Below are 17974 nucleotides of genomic sequence, written 5' to 3'. Positions count from 1 at the left end.
ACAGACCATGACTGTGCCTGCGTTAACAGTGATTCAAGCATCCTTCTGTCTGAGTTGTAGACCTCTTAAGTGCTACAGCATTTGATATATATGGTAAATGTGACCTCAAACAGCAGTACAAGCTTGCTTTACCAGGATTAGTCTTTTTAAAATGAGTGGGGCTATATTTGGATTTGATTTTCAAGCAGTCTATTCTGGTTTTAAGTCAGTAGTCAGCAGAAAGATCAAGCTGGGAAACAACGAAGAACATGTCCCGTGTAGAGGGCAGGCTGAAAAAGGCACCTTCAAAGGCATAAAGAAAATTTCTGTAACAGCCCGGATTAAGCAGACACAAAAAGAAAATTAATTTTTAATTTTTATTATAATTAATTTATTAATTTAATTAATAATTTATTAATATAATTTATTATAATTTCTGGATTAGTAGAGTGTATGTAGGGAAATATACATGCAGATCAAAGCCATCAGACCAAACAAAGAACAGCATTAGTACTAGGGTGGTTGAATTGTAAAAGATTTTAAGTTTGACCATGAAATATATTCCACGCTTTTCTGGATATATGCTTCAGGGGTCTCAGGTTTGTGTCTGACCCCCATTCCAGTGGGGCAGTTACAGAAGAGCAACAAGAGCCAGCACAGCCCCATGCCATGGGCTCTCCAGGGGCAGCAGGTTCTGTGCTTACATGTAAAACGATGGGGCAGAGGGGGAGCAATACATTTATTTAATCCATTTCCTAAAGTTAGTCCAAAACTGTTATCCAGGCAATTGCTTTCAGGCAATCCTTGCACAGCAAATGGGGAGAGAGAGGCTTTTTATGGTAAATGTTCACTTTCCTCCTCCTCCCTTGCTGACTACCAAAGGTCATTAGTAGTTATAATGGAATAAGGCAGACAGGAAACCAAGGAGGTCTCAAAGGACTGTTATTAACAGAAAGAAGCACAAATCTACAGTATCTGCATACTGTTGATTCCCAAGACTGCTTTTATTTCCTTCAAAAACACTCAGAAAACAACCTCTGAACTATGCAAGTGGGAAGAGCAGCCAGGTCTTAAAAGTCTCTTCAAAAGCCAAGTGGGAGAGAGTGCTGGCAATCTGTATCACTTAAACCACTTCTAGATGTGCATCACGCCACAATGGGCATTTTGGTACATGCAAGTTCAGTGGGATGCAATAGCCCATGGATCCAAAAAAAAAGAAAAAAAAAAAAAAGAAAAAAAAAGGGTAGTTTACAGAACAATATATGCAATCCACATTCATTAGAGAAAAAAAAAAAAGACATGATCTGGTGAGACAAATTAAGAAAATGCTCAGTGCATAACATTCCCTTCAGTAAAGGGACAACGGCATTGAGCTCTATTTTTAGCACCTGGGAAAAGATGGAAAAATATCTCAAATTAGCTCATCACTGACGGTAAGCAAAGAAGCAAGTGGAAAATGTCCCTGCAGCCAATATGGCCTTAAAAGTAGTTTGTCTTCAAAATCATTGCTTTAGTGCTGTAAATGAAGGTTTTATTTGTTGTATAAACTATCGAAAAGCAACTCAATCAAGATTATAATTGATTGGGAGAAAGAAAAAACGTCAGCGTGATGACACATTCTGTTGAAATCTCAGACCTGAAGGGAGAAGCAGACCATTTACGCAGTGTTCCTGTTTTGCATTTACTTTCTTAGCAGAAAAAATGCACAGATTTGTGTAAGTGCCACGATTGCATAGCAGACAGCCCAAGGGTAAGTGCTACCTCTATGGGTGTACATAAACATCTATATCCACAGAAAAGTTGCTTTCATACAAATAAAGCTTGAGCCTAAAAAACCTTATATTAATGAAAGAGCTTAAGGAAGTCTCCTGAACATGGCAGCAAGTTGGAAGTAAAAATTTTAAGAACTGTAAGCTTTGTCAGGTTATGCCCATATCATGTATTTCATTTATTTTTAAATAACTGCTTTTCTGTTTTAAATAGGAATCCAATACTGGCCCATCCTCTCCCCCATTTTAAGAAAACCATGCAAAGTCATAGACTCATGCTATTCCTTAGCAGCTTAGCTCTCCTTTGTGAGCACAATAAGTTTCGCATTCAGAACGTTTCTTCTCAAGCATGGGACCCTTTCCCAGCTTCTTCACATGATTTTGGCACAGACAGCAATAAGTAGATCTGTGAAGCACTTGTTATCTCTAATTTAATTCTCAAAAGAGGACAAATGTGACAAAACAACAAAATTAAAAGATGAAGAGCATACACATGTTCTTCAGATTGAAAAAATGATGGGGAAGTACCAGAACACTAAAGTAGGCTAAGTCAGAAAAGTAGGCAGAGGACTTCTCAATTTTATTTATTTATTTATTGTATTATCATTCACCAGTTGGCAAAGTGCCTTTGGTGACAGAAGAACCTAAAGAAACCCACTTAACAAAACTTGAATTTACTTTTACCTCTCCAGAAACAAACCATTCATAGGATAGATGAAATGGCTTTTTTTTTCTTACATATTCATATGTAAGAAACAAATCTTACATATTTTCTTACGTAGCTAACAGGATACAGCACAACTTTCCACTATATGTCTAACATGACTAACCTTGGCAATAGAAGGTACAAAAATGTTTATTTTAATCTTATAGCATCAGAAACGCAGACTGTTTTGAACCCCCGAGCAGAACTCAGGTCTGCAGTCAGCAGTGGAGTGATGGATGGGTCTGCATGCTTCATAGATTCAGTATCTGGCAAATGCAAACTAATCAATGTGAGAGTAGACATCCTTCGTCACACAAGGACATCGACAAGGTGCTGAATTTCTGGTGTTGGTAGGCCAAAGTTATTTGTGGTCTTTTTGACAATGCAATACTTAACCTTCTTTGAACTGAACACAAAAGTCTAGGTCAACGAAGTCGGATTTCTCCTTGAATTTTCTTTTTAAGTCCTCCTGCCACACAAGAAACCTGTGGAATTCATTATGTCAGCTGAGGGTGGTAGTGGTCTAAAAAGATAGAAATTACTGAAAAATGATGGATTAAACAAACTCATAGAGAAATGATCTGTGAGCAACCGACAAAACTGATAAATCCTCATAAAGATTTTGTCTGAGGAAACATTTGTTTTCTAGAACTGAAAGTTACATTAAGGGAAAGACCAATTTGTATGTAACCTTTATCGTCAATATATTTCTCTGGATGCTCAACATTAGGCTTCTGCCTAACATAAGATACTGGATAGCTAGATCTTCGATCTAACTCAGGGCTAGAAAAAAGTGTTTCAGATATTACTCCAAGATCTGAATTTGGCCACATATCTTTTAAATTTAAGAGACCGTTTTGAGATGTTGTCTTCAGTAACAAAGGAAAGATCTTCTGTATTAGATTAACTTTTTTTTTTTTTTTTTAAGATGTTCAAAATCATAGCAATTTTTGCTATGTGAACAACTAAACTATTTCTGTGTATCAATGACTTGTTTAAATACTGCCTGATTTCATTTATGCCCAAGTCCACAAGATGGTTAGGACAGGAATATTCTCAGCATTGCTTGCTCGTTTCCTACTACAGTACAATCCTGAACAACCATTTATAGACAATATTAAAATACAAGAAATCATTAAAATAAACTGAAGTTATTTTGTAATGACATCACACAGAGACACAAAACTATAAAAACGCTCTTAGAAGGCAGACATCAGCCCACAAAGAGACACCATCACTGTGAATAAGTTGTTAAAAGACCCTTTTAAGAACCGAGTGCATTGCAAAACTCAACACTTGGAATTGTTAAAACACCAGAGCAGCTCAGGAACAGAAAAGTCTTCTAATTACTTGGTTGCACAGTAGGAGAGCATTTGTTACTGCAAATAATTTATTGGTTACATAATTCAGCTACAGACTAAAATACAACTGAAGATCCCCTAAGGTTTTGAGATGTACACGAATAAAAGAGCATCCATCACTGTATGTAGTTTATTGACTACAGGCTAAACACATGAGTGAAGATTCCCTACTGCTTTAAAACATACGCAAATGCTCACCAACTCACTAAGACTAAAGTCCACTGAATGGAAGCCCAGGCACACAATCTCAAGAGACCTTTATTGTATTAGAATGCAGTCAACATTATTGCTATTATAAAAAGACAAATCACAGAAGAAATTACTTTGCGTCGCTCGTAGAAGATGTCATCCTAGTGCACTGCTGCCTCTCTCGGCGTGGTTAGTGACAATACACTGACGCACAGGGCTACAGCTGAACACAGTGGCTCTCGCCAGTTCTACAGAAGAGGAAGCTGCTGCTTGAGCAAACAGCAATTGAACTGGCTTCAGTTACTCAAGGCTGGCTCGTCTACAGCTTACACACAGCCCCATGTGCACGTAAAGGGAAATCCACTCCTGAATAATTTTTCATGCTAGTTCATTTTCTCCACACGGTCTCCAATTTTTCATTTGAGTTGTTCAGGCTGGTGCAGAATGGCCGCCAAGTGCTCACTCTGCTCTTTGTGCAGGTTATTTTCACAGTCGTTACATGCTCCGTATTTATTTTCCATATATAAACAGATATACACATAGTGTATAATAGTTATTGCTAAAGACAGATCCCTATAACCGGCGCCCAGGACACAACACGGTATAATAAAAATCATTACTGAAGTATTTCAAAAAAATTGTAAAGTGATCACCTATAGCCACATAGTCTCAGTAAAATGGAAGAATAGTAGCAGCGAATTGAATGCAAAGATAGCAATGGATTAGAGCCTCTGATTTTAATAAGCACTGTGAAATTAAGGCTGACAGACTGCAACATTTGTAAGCAGTAGAGAGAAAACACAAGGTTCCAGTCTGTTAAACTGACGTGGCAAAGGTGATTCCCATTCACAATGAAGGGCATAATTGCAGGACCCCCTTCACACATCAGCACCTCCGGAGAGACGGTAATAAGGCGAGGATCTCAAGATGGATGGGCTGCCCACTTCTTGTTACGAAGCTCCTGGTTGCAGTGCTTCTCATCTCTGATTTTGTGGCTGATTTTAACATCATGCTCTGGTTATCTCAGTGCAGGATCTGTTTTCTGTCTTTTAAAGTCTCAGTGAAAAAAAATATTTGCAGTTTTCCTTCAAATACAGAGGAAAAATATTCTGTTTTGCAAGCATTTTGTAATTTCACAGCAAAGCCCAAGTGACTCCTGTACATGAAAACCTCCATCTTGGCAAGGAGCTAGAGTGTAAGTTTTTTGTTTGGTTGTTTTGTTTTGTTTTTGTAGAATTCATTTGAGCCCAGATAATCTAGAAGCCAGATGGGAGCAGGAGGAGATCAACATTTGCACGTGATCAGAAGATGTGTACTAGAGGAAGGCAGCAAAACCATCTGAAGATTTTGTCACGGTACAGACAATCCGACCATACACAGCTTGTAGGACACTTAAGACGTAAGAGAGAAGAGCAGAGGAGACCTTTCCCTAGAACCGCTTCCCCCAGCAGCCAGAAAATAAAAATGGACAAGATTGAAACCCTCCTGGCATCACAAAACAGGGCAGAGTGCAGAAAACTGAAGAACAAGAGGAGAGTCAGATGCAAGGTGGAAAACAGATAAGGAGCACATGTAGAAACTTAGATATCAGGTGAAGAGATGGGAGGATGTCAGCTCTACAAGAGGACTGCACCCATGGAAGAACAGCTTCAATTCTTCACAAGGCAGCAAAGAAAACCATCAGGAAACCAAAACTCATCTTCTAAATATGATTATGGACTTCTGTGGCTGTAAATTACTCTATACTTGAACAAAGATCTATGCATCTAAGGCCAGAATATCCAAAATATGGGCATTACCTCCCTACAGCTACCCAAGAACAGAGTTAGTAGGAAGTGTCTTCCAACCCATTCCCTGCCCTACAATTTGAAGCAACTCTCATTTTATAACTGAAACATAGGCAACCCCTCATATACATTATCTGATAACACCACCAAAACTGTTTCCTTTATGACTGTAATACTGATGTCCTGCTGCCACCACTGCAACTGAAAACACAAGATTTCTGATGTGGATGGCTATGTTATGGGCACAGGAAGAAGGGTTTGAAGCAACTCATTCCTGATACTCTCCATAAGAAAAAACAGTGTGGATGAAATCCAGACAAAAAGCTAGGCATTTAAAGGCTCCACAAATTTGCCATTTAGCCCTGTGGAATCACAAGAAGTCCAATGGCATTTCTTTTGTTTATTACTTAAAATCTTGTAAGTTAAAAGAAGGCTGAAAACTTACATTTGTTTTACTTTTCTGAGCACAAGCATCAAAAACTGTCATTACAGCACCACATACTATTATTCCCTCCTCGAAGACAGCCTCCTTTGCCATACAGCACAAGAAACTGCAATTCATATCCAGGTAAGTGATGTTGCTAAGAGACTGTGTATAGATCCCTGGATTATTTATTGAGGAAGCAGGAAGACAGATGGAAAATGATGCCTAGAGAGAAAAAAAAAAAAGATTCCCCTGATGTCAACTAGAAGACTTACTGGTATCAACCAGATCACATCAGGTTTGACTGGCACACGAGCAAAGCAATCAACTGTAGGCTACACTCTGCAAAACACTTAGACTTTTATGGCACTTGATTTGTAAGTGTTCAAAAAAAAAAACTTCAAAAGCATCCCATACATCTGAGTATTTGAGAAACTGGGGCCAAAACTAACATACATGTGTCACAGACTGACGTCACAATTTGAGAAAGCAAACCAAGACAAGTTTGTGAAGCATTCAGGCAACACACAATGAATGTATCATAACACTGTCCTTAAGGAAACTATATTTTTTTTTTTTACAAGATATGAATGCTTGCAAGATTTTTTCTCTATTTATAATGATTGACTACACAAGAAATGAAGATAAAAAAAAAAATATTAAACAGATTACTTGTTTTTGTAAGCACAGTCCATCCTGAAAAAGGTAGGATCCTGAGGGATAAGGTTACGTACTCATGTAAATTTAGAGACTGCTGCAAACACAAGTAGCTACAAGGGCAACTTCAACTCTGACCTCATGATGTCCTTTTCAGAAAATTCCTCCATCCCCGCACTTCCCTTCCTCCCGCCTGGAATCTCTCCGCACACCTCCACCTTCAGTAACATTTACAGTTATATTACATCACACACATGCACACACATTGCATAATATTGCTACAGTGTATGCTGTATAAATTAGCTAAATACACTCCACTTTGTTTCAAAGTAATTCACCGGGATTTACACTTCTCTTATACAGTACACACAGTACCACATTCAGTGATATGCAGCAAGTGAATAATATATAAAAGTCTCACATATCAAAAAGCAAGTAGGTCACTCAGCTACTCATATTGGTTTAAGCAGTAATTTAAGCATCCAACTATATAACACAGTACTTTATTTATTAACAGTTGCTATAAAAACGTCAACAGCTCCTCAGCTGCTGTATTCTTTCTGTATTAGGAAGTTGCTGATCATGATGCTATAATTGACTCCATTATCATACAGCTCTGTAATATCTCCTATAAGCTTGACATGGCAAGACTTTTTAAATAGCAACCACTCTGTTAACACAGGCTTACATTTTGTTTTTGACATCAAGAGTGATAACTTACTTCAGACATGACAGACTGACAGGAGATGTCAGGGTAGGTATGTTTTAGCAATGAACCAGCCATGCTACTTTCTCAGTTATGGTTTTATCATGAAAGTTCAATGTGCAGGTTGCAAAATCTTTCCCAGATAATCCATCTTTGGCACATTTTTCAATTTTATGAATCCTCAAAAGGCAGTCCAAAATTTTTTGATTTTTGATGGTCTGTACATTATTGTAATCACATTTTACACTTGTATGTAGATCAGGAAGAAAAATGGAAAATGTAGAGTATGCAGAATAGTTTTAATAAACAGTTTTACATACAGTACCTTACATATAGAACAGTGTGTTTGCAAATTTAAATAATTTTTGAATGTACAGTGGCTTGTACTCTTATCAAAAGGTAAATTCAAGTTTACTGTCTATCGGTTCTAAAATGCATTTATACAGATAACTAGAACTGATAAACAGATGCGAGGCATAAAATGTTCAAGTATCTTAATGTCATCAGTTAAATAGCCTCCTTTTAACAGTCATATTTTACAAATTTCAAAACCTGTACATACATTATTTTCAATTTTAGAAACTGCTTGTTAAAAGGTAACATTTCATGTTAACCACCAGTTCTTATAGTCTATTGTAATAAAACTAGACATGTAGATATAAATGTATATAGTATGTATATATGTACATGTGTATCTATACACATATACATACACATACAAGTATGTATGTAGCACTGGGTACAGCGGCAACTTATAAGCACAGGGAAAGTCCTGGGCTCAAAAACCAGCAAGAGCTAACAGAGCAACTAGGTTGCCTTTGGTTTCATGATGTTTCATTCACTGAAGCTGGAAATTTTTATAAAAAAAATGTATAATGTATCTTGTGATATTTATCCTAGTGGTTTAGTATATTCACAGCCACAGACAGTTTTGCTTCTCTTGTCATTCCTCATCCCAGCTGAGGATGGTACAGTTTTAGAGGGCACAAACCAGAACAGAGCTATCCAGGACAAAAAGGGTACTTTGAACTCTGAATACTGCCATAGAACATTAAAAAAAAATAAAAATAAAAACAAAAAACCCACCTACATACAATTTGGGGTGGATTGCTGGCACCAAGTAGGACTTTGAAAAAAACCTTCATGTAAGCCATAATAAAAATCTCATCCCAGTGGTTGTAAATATTTTTTGGCACATCTGACCACTATTTGCCACTTATGTTTGAAAGGAGCCTAAGGGTGCTGTAATAAGGATTTCTATTTAAAAAAATACTTTAAAAAGGAGACCATGACAAGTAGTTTCTTTCAAAATCAAAGCTAGTATGCTCATTTTCCTGAACATTCACGAGAGAAGGAAATAATCTATAAATTTTCTTGTAGAGAGGATACAGATCTCTCTGTGTCTATCTTTCACTAGCAAGATAAGAGGAATTAACTGAAAATACAGTTCTCAATAACTTTTAGTCAGTTGAATACTGAATTTAGAATTTTCTGTCAAAGGTTTCAAAATAGTAGCACTGTTCTTCGCAGAGTGTTTGTTCAGCTTTCTTGTATGCAGAAGTTTCCTTGTTTTTCACGTTACGATCAAATCAATATTTCTCAGTATGTAATATATTACATTTTGAGGTTTGGACATTGAATATTCAGGTTTTCGATACAACAAATTTCTTACTCTAGATTTCCTCTCCTCTCTCTAAAGCTTCAGGCTATTAATGTAATCAGCAAAGAACTATATAAATGCTCAGCTTTTTGCTGTCTTCCTGTCAGTCTTGTGGCTAATAAGAAAATTCACCGTAGAGAACCTATTTTCATTTCTTTATTCTTCCTTTTGTCATACAGAGCAAAGAGTTGCTATTTGCTGTACTTTCCCCATGTCAATTAAGAGCTGTTTAATACGTCGCTTGAGCTGAGGCAATCTTGCCAGAGGATCTGGTGGCTCCAGTTCTCCAGTGAAATCCAGCCAGCTTTCTAAAACTACAGAAGTAAAACAGAGAAGAAATTGGTTAGAATGAGTCTCTGATAAATAATTCTCATAAAAATTAAATTTTTCTTTCATATGTTATCTTTAATAAGAAGGGAAAATATACTGAGGCTGTGATTTCTATTTTACAGAAAAAAATAGGGAAATCACCACTAATTCAGTGTTTCACTCGAACAATCCAAACATATCTTCTAATTTGATTGTTATTATAAAAAGGTACTTGGGAGCAAATTATACCCTTAGCTGACAACTTACTGTCTACACACGCACAAAAGAAACTTAAAGTTCAAAGCCTTCTATCTATGACAGATCTGCACCAGGAAATGCAATCCTTAACACAAGGATCAGAGAAATTCTAGGCTCACTTCTGTCACTTTTACAGGTTCCTAGTTGCAAGGTCCAGACTACAGAACAGCTTTTCCAGTCTTCAAACAAATGTTTTTGAAAGCATTCTTAAGCTTCTAGAGACAAACAAGGGAAAAGATGAACTCTAATTCTAGAAATACTGCCTAGTATGAGCAGAAATACTGAAAGTAAAACCGCAAATAGGAGTTAGATGACTATTTGTCAAGAGGTAATTAAGGACTCCTATGACTACAAACTCCCCTCATTTCCAAGTTTCTACAACTGGTGAGTAAACTCACGTGCTGTAATATTTACACCCATACTACAATCTCATGCATGTTTTCCCATGAAGCCCAGTTTAATGAAACCAATTACGTGGTAATATAGCAAACCAAAGATGAAGGCAGAATGAACACACTTTTCCTGAATACTGTCCAGTACTAGAACAAATCAGGTCAAAAGCCCTCCAGTGGCAGAAAATTCCATCAAATTTATGATCCATATCTGAACAAAGACTAGACAAGTTATCGAAGCTTTCTAAAGTCTAATATCACAGACTTGAGCTAAATTGTCAGGGGTCCCAAGCACTTAAGCTACTTTGATGGACAGTAAGAACCTGTGGAAGAGACCTGAAGAACCATGGGTGCAAGCTCTAGTTATAGTTTTAGGTGCTGAAGTTTGAATACAATACTCAAAAAAAAAAAACCAATCCTCAGCCTCTCATATCACCTTCAACACAGACTATGAAAGAAGCTGTTACTAGTATTAATAAGTATCTGTAAATACAGTTACCATCAACTTCCTTTTCAATCAGGTCCATTCTGCTGGTGACTTCGTTCTGTACATTCTCTATATGGGTAAGGAGATTTAGCTGCCATTGAAGATGCGTGTCCACTTGTTCCTCTGAGCCTTTTCTTTCATTACAAAGAAACACAGTGTTTCCTTCAGCAGAATTCTTCTTCATAGGTGCAACAGAAAGAAAAAAATTGCCATTTAAGAGTGTCTGTTTAATTTCTGGTGTTGATTTTGACACTTGAATCACGATACACTATGCTGTCTTAGAACTGTACTTCTGTTTACTTGACAAAAAGCATACTCAACAGCCACGTACCATGACACGTCAATAGACTAAACCAATCAAAATGCAAATTCTATACAAATGAGCACGTATAGCACTGGGGGAATGAGGGGAGGTAAAGTTTACCAGCTCAAGCACTTTGTTTAATGCAGTAAGAAAGACTGCATTTCTGTGCCCTGTTAATACAAATCATGAGTCAACTCATGAAGTGCTGAAATGCATATGTGTACCGTCACCAAAAATACGAAAAACCCTATGATTTGTTTCAAATTTAGCCAGAGAATGAAGGAATACTGCCTAAAATACACTAATACCCAAGATGTCAGAAGTAATTTTTGCATTAGTCATCTGGCCATTCAACTGCAGATTAAAACAGAAGATTGCTTCCTACTACTGCTGCAATCCCCTGTAACTTACCACCACAGGTTCTGGCCAGAATTAAACATGTTTGTGATGGCTACGGGGATAATAACGTCCAGAGTTGTACAACCATTTTATGCAACATACTATCTGAAGATCATCTTTGAAATAATGAATATCTTCACTGCAAGTCAGAGATGGCACGCAGGCACCTCACCTTCCTGTATCTCATGTTTCAGCTAATGGAAATGACCAAAGTAAGTGCACCAGATTGAACACGTTAACTGAAGTGTTCAGTATCTTTATTAATTAGCAGGATTTGCAGTTTCAATTTTATACCCATTATGACTTCATATCCGATGAAGTTACTTCACTATTGATAATTCTATTTTAGGGATTTAATTTAAGGAAAATTCTGGATACATATGCTCACAAATGTCAGATGTCACAAATGTCACTCATGGCAAATGTCAGAGCAAGGAGTGAATTTTATCATTTTAATACACTGGTTTGATGAAGTGTTCAGTTCATGTTCTTTCCTTGTCACTGACAGATCTTTAGTCACTTCTTAAGCAAAAGTTAACTGTTTCTTTTGAAGACTTAACCCCTCAAAAAAATCAAATAAATTAAACTTAGACCATTCAGCTGGTAGCTTTGTGAGCAAGTCCTGGAGGACAAATATTGTTAATATTCACAATATTCATTAAAGAAGTTATTTACCAAATATAAGTTTTTGAAAGTCATAAAAGCCTCTAAACTCTAACACTTTCCAGATATAATCTTTCACCTTGCAAGATATCAGGTTTGCCTCTTTAGTGCTTTCATTATTCAAATTATGTCACTAATCATTATATAGGACATTTCCAATGTAAATACAAAATGTTCCCTTTATGACAACTTTCAGACTCTCTTGTACACCTGCAAGAGAAGAATGTTGTTTTTCCCTTGTGGGATGAGGGGGAATGGGCTAAAAGTTGTACCAGGGGAGGTTTAGGTTGGATATTAGGAAGAACTTCCTTACTGAAAGGGTTGTGAGGCATTGGAATAGGCTGTCCAGGGCAGTGGTTGAGTCACCATCCCTGGAGGTCTTTAAAAGACATTTAGACAGAGCTTAGCGATATGGTTTAGTGGAGGACTTGTTAGTGTTAGGCCAGAGGTTGGACTCGGTGATCTTGGAGGTCTCTTCCAACTTAGCCTCATATTAGTCACAGAATCATCTAAAAAAGTTTCAGCCCTTTTCCACAATGTAATAGGTTCAAACACTTAATGCAAAACTAAGAAAGAGATGTTTACTGAATATAATCCTGACTAGAAGTCTGAAAAAATTTAATTAGAAGAAATATGAAATATAAGACTCAAAAGAAGTTGCACACAACTTTTAGCTTAGTTAATCTGTAAATCATTATTCACGGAATTCTAGTTAGTATTGATATTAAAAGGATATTGATATTAAAAAAAGAGTAGAGTACAATAAAAAACACTACTACAAACCTCAGTTTAACAACAATTAAAAAACACAAATAGAAAACAGAATTGAGAGAAAAAAAGGAAATTCGCCCTGTTTTCCTCACCTCTCAAAAAACACTGAAGTTCTGTTTCAAGACCCCACATGTTAAGCATAGGATATTTTTTTCCCTTTGAAACATTGGAAAGGAACAAATACAAACAGTTTTAGCATAGGCAATACTTTAACCATATTTTTCATTTCCTTCACCAATCCAAATACATATTATTTACCTGAATTACCTGAAACTATTTCAGTGATCCAACTTTGCTCTTAGTGATTTCTACTGACGTACTTGATAAATGCTTTTATGTACTTGAACTTTATAAGATTGAACATATTCTTCTAATTAAGAAACTTCCCAGATGAAGAATGATACTTACCTGCTCATTCATGCCATCATCTTTAAAAGAATACTGTAAACAGTTTTTATTCTCTGAACAAAATTCCTGGTCTTCGTCAAAACTACTTGTATCTTCATCATCTGAGCTCATAGGGTCAGTGACTGCTTTGCAGTCTTGACCAAAACTCTGTGGTTTTTGGTAACTGTGCTCACTTGTGATGTATGTTTCCTCCATCTTCTGGGGTAAGCTAGGTGTCTCTTTATGGTTTTGACTGTGACACGTCCTTTCAGTCAGATTAACAGCATCTGGCAAAGTCACTATCTTTTTCTCTACCCCAAGAGTTATTTGTTCCTGTTCTTTTCGCATCCCTGAATAAGCCCAGAGATGAAGGTCTGGGTGATGTTTATTTCTACAACAAAGGGGAGAAAAAAACAAAAACATGTTACATAGAACTACCTCCTACAGCACTGTACTATCAAGCATCCACTTCTGCTAGACCACATCTTTTGATAAGTACCATTATCCAACATGTAAGTGAATATTCCTAGGTTACTTATCAATTCAGGATAAAACTAGAATGCCCCTTTAACACAAAGTCAGCTATTAAAAAAACACCAATAATAGTGGATCTTCTGAGCACCTAACTCCCGCTGAAGCTGAGGGTACTCTATATGTTGCACTGAAACTATTTAAAGTATTTCAGAAGATGTTTTTTTAAGATGACAGAATAATGCATGTGGAAACAGCAGTTTCTGTTCCCTGAATATACAAAGATTGAGAATAGACCCTGGACTGATACTTACTTCAATATCCCAATCTTCAGCTGTAGTCCATGCAGTATTTCTGTTACACCATATACATCTGCCAGTAGGTGATGGGTTGACACAATCTTTTTGGCATTAAGATGAGAGTAGTTTTCTTTCAAAAATGATAATCCACACATGTGTCCGTTGTTTAGCCAGTCTTTATCATAAAGATATTTGGCACTCCACCTCTGACCTGCATGTAAGCAATAAACAAATTGAGGACCATCTAAAGCCGCAGTGCGATTGTATTTTTAAAACTAGTGTTATAATTATATGCTCTACTCTCCCCTAAACGCCTAACATCCATGAGAGAATGATTCAGTATCTTGTTATTTTATTGAGATTTTAAAACTTAGTTTTCATGGCTTTAAAGGGAACACATCATTTTGAAAACAAAAGTAAAGCTGGAATCTCATAATCTCTGTAAATGGCATTTGAAATGAAAAATTAAGTTTGCAATTAGAGTACAGGATATAAAAAAAGTTTAGTATTGTCAATCTAACTGCAAAAAGTCAGTTTAAATTGACATTTTAGTTTTCCAGTTTAAGTAAGCTCCGAGAGTTAAAAAGTAACTACAATACTGATAGAAATATTATAGACTGGATTTTATATGGCTATGTCCAAAAGACCTACTTTGTTTTTGAAAAGCCAACAAATATTTTGCTTTAACAATGAATTCAGTATCTATTTTATTAGAAGCTGGGAGAAGGCTTCATGAAAAGCAAACATCTCAAAGCCTTCATGAGAAGTAAACATCTCAAAACTATCTGACAGCAGAGTTCTTACCCTCTCCTTTGAGGGGTCTTTCACCAGACACTACTAGACAGGATATCAAAGTAAGCGGGCATTAAGTCTCCCACACTATGGCAACATCTACAGATTTAACCCAACAGGCGTTAACAACTACTAAGCTAATGCTTCTACAGTAACTTAATTATGAAAAAAAGACATACTACTTATTCCAATATTACTGTTTACAATGAGGTACCCAGACAAACAAACTGACTAAGATCGCAATATCTTACACTCAATTTCTTATCAGACTATCATCATATACAGAACAAAGAACGGGTTGATGGAAGCCCTTCATACCTTTCAGGAGAATACCCTGTCTATCTCCTTTCTGCCCATTATCCCAATACACTTTAAAATACTGACATTGTGAATGACCTTTTTCTCCTGACATAGAAAGAAAAGAAGTAATGGTTAGGAAGGGAGAGAAGATAAAAATTAGGGACACAGTCTCCGTATAGCAGGGGATAACGAAGTACCTAGTACAGTGCAGGGAAAGAACACAAGACAAATTAGTTGTTTTTATAAGAAAAGGCTCGACTACTCAAAGAGTACACCACACAAGGAATTATCAGACATGACTTTCTATCGTCATCAAGGTTCAGATTGGGACAAATGGAAGAAGTCACATCTGTCCAGCTCTAATTTCTAAATTTGCTTCTCAAAATGATTAAAGAAAACTTATTTTATAACTCTACATACAGGCATTAGATTTAACTTCCTAAATTCAGAATGGAAGTAAATTTGGGGTTGTGGTCTCACGGCCCTCTTGAAACATCTAACTGTTAGATAAATCACTAGAAGACATACATGAATTTGTATCAACTGTTGACAAATATTAAAAACTTTCTAAATCATATGGTTTTCCTTCAAATAACCAGTAGGAAAAAGGGGCTTATGGAAACAACCATTTAACACCAACAGCTTTCTAATCAAATATATTCAGTTCATAAGTAAATGGAGTTCTCAATTTTTTTTCTGTTTCAAAATTATCCTAATAATCTTAAATTCAAGATGTGCCGTTTGTACACTATTGTTTAACATAAATGCTAGGTTTTGGCAAAGACTTTACATATTCAATTCCATCTTTATTTACACTATTCTTGGCAAAGACAGACTATGAAATCACAATTAATATGAAATGACATCCACAGTATATTACACAGTGTAATGTGGTAATAAGTCCTTTTTCTCCAAAAGAATATTTAAATGAACAGATGTGATTCCAAGTATATGGAAAACAGGTCACTGAACAAGGATGTTTAGTTTACAAAGACTTTTTAGAGTATAATGACATTAAAGGCTTGGGGGCATTAAGTTTCAACAACTAAAGTTATGGTAATTTAAATCATGTAGAAGATTTAGCATAGCTGAACAAGACATTACTGACAGGAAAGTAAGTCTCTGCTCAGGGCAAGTCTTTCCCCAAAGAACTGTAACATATAAACACAAAACAGACAGAACTTTAACAATTTAAGCAACATATATCTGCCTAAAAATCCCAAGCAGACAGATGCAGATAAAGGAGGTTTACTCATACCTGGTGGGTCTCTGCAGATATAACAGATGTACTGCTCTGGAATGCTGTCCTCTAACAATCCCATGCATACACTGTGCTGCCAACACAAGCACTCTTCACACTGACATCAGAAAAACAAAAGCGAAAACTAAAACTAAGATAAGCAGATTCAAAAATCAGAAGCTCTCTCTCGTATCATCACAACTCAAAGGGCAGTTTAACTTAAATAGCTGACAAGAGTAAAATAATTTTATTTGGGCGATCTGTGTTTGGGTAGGCAAAGACATCAAGCTAAGAAGTAGCTTTAGTTCTGAAAGTTACCTCAACCACAAATTCCAGACTGGAGAAAAAAATGAAGATGCAATATTTAACAGCATTTTATTACAACATTATAACAATTTAGCACCTAAATATTTAGTAGTGAAACATAAGACAGGAGTATAATATTACAGTAAAGTAGAAAGATAATGTAATACATTACAGCATAACAGTGAAAAGTAGAAAACTCTTCAGTTTAATTATTTATATTTACAAAGCATCTCTCCAGTGCGCTAGAAAGATGTGTTTTTAATATCGCACCAATGGAAAATCTAAAAGAAAAAGAAAATGAAGAGAAAATGAAAGAGGAGAAATAAGAGAACAGGAGAGCAAAAGAGAAGTGGTAAGACATGAAGGCCTAGAAACAGTAAACTGGTTGCTCTCAATGAGACAATGCATGAAGAGGAGGTAAGTGATCAACTTTAGGCTGTCATTGGACTTCAGAAATGGGCAGGAAACTACCACTTGTAAGTACATTTTCCTCCTTTCTCAGCTCAGTGCTTGCCTATTTCCTAAGTATCTGCTGTTTTACTATTGAAAATCTCCGCTCTGTTTTGACATGCATTTTGAACATCAACATATTCAGAACACTGAAGCTGCCTTTCCTCGTCATACCACTATAGCCACAGTTTCCTCTTCTCTCTCCAAAAATTTCTACATCAGTCCATTTTTTCCATGTTATTATCGTTGCGGAATTCTTCCAACACACCACTACATTTCAGTGATGCATTCCCAGGGACAGTTTGTGTACTTGTTTTTCAGATCTTTCTTCCATTTCCAAAAGACTACAAGTCCATTAACAAGGCAGCCAATTCTTGCTTCCTTCAAATCTCAATTAAAAAGGCTCCGTATTTTCAACAGAAACTGTACCACATTGATAGCTGAATACCAACCTGTCCTTTGAGTCCAAAAACCACAGAAGTTCATCATCTTTTTAAAGTTACTGACAACTGACTTCTTCCTCACTTTTGCTTGCATCTGATCTCTCACTTTTGCTTGCATCTGATCTAATCACACAAATTCCTTGAGACAATGACTTTAAATTATTTGTTACTAGATGAAAGATGCTTCTTTCACTGCAGTACAAATACATAAGCAGCAGCAGCTGCAATCTGTCAGCAGCTGACACCATGTATTCTTCAAATGGCAAGTTTTCTCCTATCTTCCCCTATTCCAAATATTATTTAAACTCTTAGCAGCTTCTAAAATGAGCTAGTCATTTCTTGTTTGAGAACGGCTATCTAAAGATGAAACGCGCATCACAGCACAAAGATACTAACAATATTAACATCTGTATGGCAGAGATCTATACCAAGATTCACCAGTCTTGGATAGAGCTGAGGTAAATT

At 36.4% G+C, this 17974-nt stretch overlaps 1 protein-coding gene across 1 annotated transcript in view; it reads right to left on the bottom strand.

Moving 5' to 3' along the window:
* Nucleotides 1–4207: 4207 nt before the first annotated feature.
* The window catches only part of PHF20L1 (PHD finger protein 20 like 1), a 58008-nt gene continuing 44241 nt past the window's right edge, over nucleotides 4208–17974 (bottom strand). Inside the window, 5 exon segments of the mRNA XM_050708568.1 lie at nucleotides 4208–9552; nucleotides 10697–10862; nucleotides 13230–13599; nucleotides 13994–14189; nucleotides 16329–16428. Coding sequence (XP_050564525.1) covers nucleotides 9410–9552; nucleotides 10697–10862; nucleotides 13230–13599; nucleotides 13994–14189; nucleotides 16329–16428 — 975 coding nt within the window. The 3' untranslated portion in view covers nucleotides 4208–9409.

Source organism: Cygnus atratus, chromosome 2, assembly GCF_013377495.2.
Source record: "Cygnus atratus isolate AKBS03 ecotype Queensland, Australia chromosome 2, CAtr_DNAZoo_HiC_assembly, whole genome shotgun sequence".
NCBI lineage: Eukaryota > Metazoa > Chordata > Aves > Anseriformes > Anatidae > Cygnus > Cygnus atratus.
Note: the sequence above shows the minus strand (reverse complement) of the source record. Positions and strands in the feature narration are given on the sequence as shown.